The sequence below is a fragment of the Anneissia japonica genome, unplaced genomic scaffold, assembly GCF_011630105.1.
Source record: "Anneissia japonica isolate Jap-2015-1 unplaced genomic scaffold, ASM1163010v1 scaffold287953_len805160_cov178, whole genome shotgun sequence".
In the NCBI taxonomy this organism is placed as follows: domain Eukaryota; kingdom Metazoa; phylum Echinodermata; class Crinoidea; order Comatulida; family Comatulidae; genus Anneissia; species Anneissia japonica.
In genome coordinates this window covers 341,034-345,991 of record NW_022747029.1, presented here as the reverse complement: position 1 = coordinate 345,991, position 4,958 = coordinate 341,034, and the positions used below count along the sequence as shown (strand labels likewise).

General features: G+C 50.7%; 1 protein-coding gene across 1 annotated transcript; it reads left to right on the top strand.

The window, feature by feature from the left end:
- The first annotated feature begins 3,556 nt into the window (after positions 1 to 3,556).
- Positions 3,557 to 4,591, top strand: LOC117120391. The gene is made up of 2 exons (XM_033265430.1): positions 3,557 to 3,735; positions 4,087 to 4,591. The coding sequence occupies exons 1-2, from the start codon at positions 3,557 to 3,559 to the stop codon at positions 4,589 to 4,591; spliced, it is 684 nt and encodes a 227-aa protein (XP_033121321.1).
- The last annotated feature ends 367 nt before the right edge of the window (positions 4,592 to 4,958 follow it).

Genomic DNA, 4,958 nt, shown 5'->3' with positions numbered 1-4,958 from the left:
CAGACACGGTATAACAAAACCCTGCACCCCCTTCACTAGTTCCAAAAATGTCTACAGAGTTAGAGCGAAATAGTTGCGAGTGATACACGGCTGATGTAAATGATACACAGGCTGCGGGAAAACTTACATCGAATCGAATTGTGATGGATGTGTTGAGGCTGTAACCTTTTTGGGGGGCAGTGCAAAAGCTCTATACATTTATCACCGGGAGCCACCCACGGCTGGATATCTTTCAAGATGGTCAAGACGAGCTTGACATGAAAAGAAAGACTTTGCAAAGCTTAAGCGAAACTCGGTGGTGCTGTAAGTACACAGCAGTAAAGTCTGTTAAGGATACTTATCCAGCACTTCTATTGGCTCTAGAAAATGGAAAAAAAAAACTTTTGAAAATGTTCTGGAAGAAAAGGGCATATTAGATTCCATCAGTAAGTTTGAGTTTGTGGTTCTGTTGGAGATGTGGATAGACATTTTGGCAGATATCAACAGTCTTTCTGAATACCTACGCAGTAACCACTTCCATGATGGAAGTGTTACTGCGTCAGCTATAATCAAAAGCACAACTGAAACAGTCACTGAAAGATGGTCTGAAGAGCCTAAATGCAGCAACATCTATTGCTACAGAAGAGGAACTCACTGCGTCAGCCCAAATGTAGAATGCGAAACAACTTCAAATTAAAAATTACTACAAATGGAATCAGCATAAGATGTTATGTAAATTTAATCATTCAAACGTAGAAAGGATGAAAAATGAAACGGTGAAAAATGGCATAACAGTAGTACAAAAGTAACGGAACGATGACGAGACATTTTGACGTACCGCTGCCCCGGTGATTGGTTGTGAATGACGTCATCTATACGTTGCAGCCAATCACCGGGGGTAATCCACGCACCCATGGAAGACCCTATGGGGAACCCCGCACAGAGTGCGGAGAAGTAAGGAGAACTTGAGATACTGACGATAAACTGAGACATACCTATACTACCTACCACTGTTAGCGAGTGAATTGCACCTGCGAGTGAATGTCCACTTTGTCCTATATAGTATCTCGAGTAGTATAAGAATCTATAGAGACCTAGCAAATCTCTATAATGGCGACGAGGAAAACTTTTTTCTTAGTTTTAGCGTGCGGGTTGCGCCGTGGCTGGATGGATTTCCAACAGCCACGCACAGCTCCACGGCTCGCGCCTCATCCAACGGCCTCGGGTAGTGAGACGTTTACGTTTTCTTCTCGAGTTCGCTGGACGTATTGCTACCATCTTGGATTTGTATACTGCTAGGCAGATACGTTTTAATTTCCTAATAGTCAGATTAACTATTTTAGTGGGCAGAGATACGGGACTGGGCGTATAGGCTCGTGACCTGGTCCGTTCTGCCTACAAACCATGCTCGTGTTCATGGTACAGCGTTTTGTATATTAACGCACTGGGCCTGTGATTCCAGAACGGTTCAACACAGTATGCTAGTGTTCATGCTGGTTACCGGAAAATATGCGACCTTAATATATATTAGCATCTTTATGATTTGTAGGTGTAGTTAGGTGTAGATAGGATTATATTATTGTTATTATTATTCTTTCGTATCGCAACTGGCAGTCGGCAGTTTGCTGCACATTTTTAGTTATTTATTAGCTTATTCAATCCGCGCCGATCATATTTTTTGATCACGCTAAATAGTCTGATATACTTGCTACTGTGGGCCGCATTGTCCGCTTGGTAGTAGGTCAGGTTATTTAGGATAGCCTAGCTATAGTTTTCGGTTATTTTGGAATGTGATCTGTGTCTGGTGTGTGTTAGTTGACAGGAATGGGAAGTTATCAAAGCTACCATCACTTTCAATCGCGCCGCCATTCCAGCGCCTCCCACTATAACCGCAACTTTAGACTAATGATCGTCGTCTTCGTGCTCGTGTCACGTGACGACCTAGGCACTCCAGCGTTAGCCAATCATTGCAGCGCACTGGCTCACTGCTCTCGCTCGGCAGTGTCCTGCTCTGTTGTTTTTCTCGATACGGGGAATTACGTAGTTAGATACTGTTTTCTGATTGGTTGATGACTGGGGAGATTCAGCAGTTATTTTTAGCATGGTTGTGCCAGGTTTTGACTGGAGAGTGCGCTCCCAGCGTTAACCACGGCCGCCATATTTCGCTAATTCTTGTTAGTGCAGGAATGACTGTACATTATCATATGTCTTGTATATTCTGTTATTCTTTGAATAAAATATTTTTCCGTGTCATGTGTCATTATTTTTCACCATGATCTTGTATGTTCTATACTCTTCCGCATGTGTAGTCTTATTATTATAAACATGTGTTAGTTTTGTGTAGGCTTGTAACTTTCTAGTTAGGATCGTATTCGTAGTTAATGTTGTGGCTTTGCGGGTAGGGTCCCACCTGTGAGTGTATCCCTGGCCTTGTTGATAGCTGTACCCTTTTACCATCTGGGTTGTGGCTTTGGGATCGTCAGTGGGTTTCCTGTTCGCGGGTACGCATCTTGCATGCGTTCCTAATGAATGGCGTCCTTCTATTTGTTACAGATGAACTCTATGGCTCCAGTCGTCAATGACACTTTAGCTTCTACCTTTACGGTAAATTATGCTTAACAGCGTAGTCATTTTTCGGAGGAATTTACCCCGGAAATGATCTCGCGCCTTATCCAATTTAGGAAAACTGCAGGGAATATTGGGACTTTGCGCGAACTGCAACAGGCTGTATAGGACCCTCTGGACTGTCTCTGCCTGGATGTAGATTTTGCACCCAATCCCCTGTTGTGGAGGGATCCCTGTGCTCAGCAGGATGGGGTAACGGTTGGTGGGGGTCCAGCTGCGGCTTCCCCCCTCCCCGGCCGTTTATCGATCACCTGCTGGCCCAGTCACCCACGGAGGCGCACCCTCACTTACCTACTGTTCAATTATCTTACAGATATGACTGACAAGGAAGCAGAAGAACCCATGGAGGTAGGTGAGGCGGGCCCAGTCCCCTCACCACCTCCCCCGGACCAGCCGTCTGGTGAGTCAGTTCCTACGGGGACTGGCCCCCAGACAAGCACTGAAATACCAGCGGCTGGAGAGTCTGGCTCCCACGGGGGTCACCTCCCAGCCTTGGAGGCTTTGCAGATAGGGGAGGCCGAGGACCTCCTATTGGCATCACCCCCTCCATCACCCCAGGACCCTTCACTACCCCCTCACCGAGTGTCAGTGGCCACTCTTTCCTTCGGGGAAGATGTGACCCTGACCAAGTCAGGGCCCCTTGATGACCGTGGGGTTTTCAAGGCCAAGGTCTGTCATGGGGAGTGGACTACTACACTCCTCGTGCGGATCGGGGACCGGGGTGAGACCCCCCTCAGCCAGGACGTGCGCTGGTACACCGGCGACAACCTGGAAGGGGCGAGTTGGCCCGCTGCGGTGGTGGCCGGCCCGGACGAGCAGGGAATTTACACCTGTTCGATTCCGTGGCAGGCCCCATCAGGTGGACCAACTACCCTGGGGATTGCCCTAAATCACTTTGAGGCCGAACACCAGCAGGCCTCCAGTTTTGGAGGCCGGGACATCCGTTGACGGGATGTTCCCTGCGGGAGCTGTCCCCGTGAGCTTTGCCGCCGCAGTGGCCGGTTTTCCCACAGGAGCTGGTCCTGCAAGCGCTGCTGCAGCGGTTGCAGGAACCAGCCATGCAGTCGCAGCTCCGGCAGTCGCAGCTGCAGCGACCATGGATCCCAAGGGGGCTGGTCCTGCATCCTGTGGGTGAAAAGGAGGTCTCCAAGTACCAGGGTCCTGTGTCGGTCCACCTGCCGGGTTTCCTGGTGGACCAGATCTATTGGGTCGATCCACCAGTGTTAGCCCAGGCCCGATGGGATTGCCTCCTCGGATTAATTGATCTGATCCCTACCTTGGGGGGTTCGGTCTAGAGAGCGGTGGAGTTCTTTATTTAGGAAAGCGCCATCTTCCCCGGCTAAATCTTCACCAAGCGTTTTACTCAGTTTCTGACCCAGGTGGCCACAGCTACCGGGAAGGAACCACCTACTAGCCTAGATGTATTCCCCTGTGGACGCCGCTGGGGTTATTACATCATACGGCTCTGCTGTTTTTGGCCAGTCAGGCCTTGCGGGTAAATCCCGCTGGTCTGGCTCGTCTGAACAGGGCACGGTGGTTGCCACAGCAACTTCCTGCCAAGCGCACAGTGCGCAGGAGCCGCAACCGAGACAGCCGCCACTCCGCTTTGCCGGCTGCCAGCGACCGACTGGGTGGCGGCAAGGGATCGGGAAATCGGGGTGTTGCCACGGCAAGGCTTCCGGTGCCGGTTCAGTTGTCTGCTGGCGCGAGCGCAGCTGCGGCTCTGGTGCGCCGGGACGCTGCCAACGCCACGTCGCAGTGCAGCAGCATAACGTCTGCTGGCGCAGGCACAGCAGCGGCTCTGGTGTGCCGGGATGCTGCCGATGCCACGTCGCAGTGCAGCAGCGCGACCCGACCTACATCAGTGGGTGGTTCAGGCAGCAGTGTTGGGCGGATTCTGACACACTCCACGGGGGGCAGGGCCGTCGGTCAAGGGTTTGTCACCTACTCGGCCGCCGGTGCCTGTTCAACTACCGGTGGAGAATGAGGTGATGGCAGCGCTGCGCGAGGCGTATAACAGCCTCCAACGCCACCACAGAGCGGTCGCAGCGTCTAGAAGCCGGGAGAGCCGAGAGCGGGCGGTTTGGGTACTACGCCTTGCCCTCGACAATCTGCGGTGCCTGGCCGAGTTCTCGGGCGATCTGCTCTAGCCGCCGGATCGCCTGTGAGTACTGCTGCGGTGGTCGTTGTTCCTGTGGGAACCGGCCCTGCAGTAGCAAGAGAAAATCAAAAAAAGAAAAAAAGTTCCCGTTTTTTCGCCATTTCTAATGGCTGTTGTTATGATGTTCATGTTTTTATTGTTCTTTGGAGTTATTGTTAAAAAAAAATAAATAAATAAATGATTCCATTATTGT

Excerpts from the sequence above, each read along its gene's own strand:
- LOC117120391 (XM_033265430.1), top strand. The coding sequence starts at position 3,557 with ATGTTCCCTGCGGGAGCTGTCCCCGTGAGCTTTGCCGCCGCAGTGGCC. Across the intron at positions 3,736-4,086 it reads GCTGGTCCTGCATCCTGTGG|TCAGGCCTTGCGGGTAAATC; the intron begins GTGAAAAGGAGG and ends GTTTTTGGCCAG.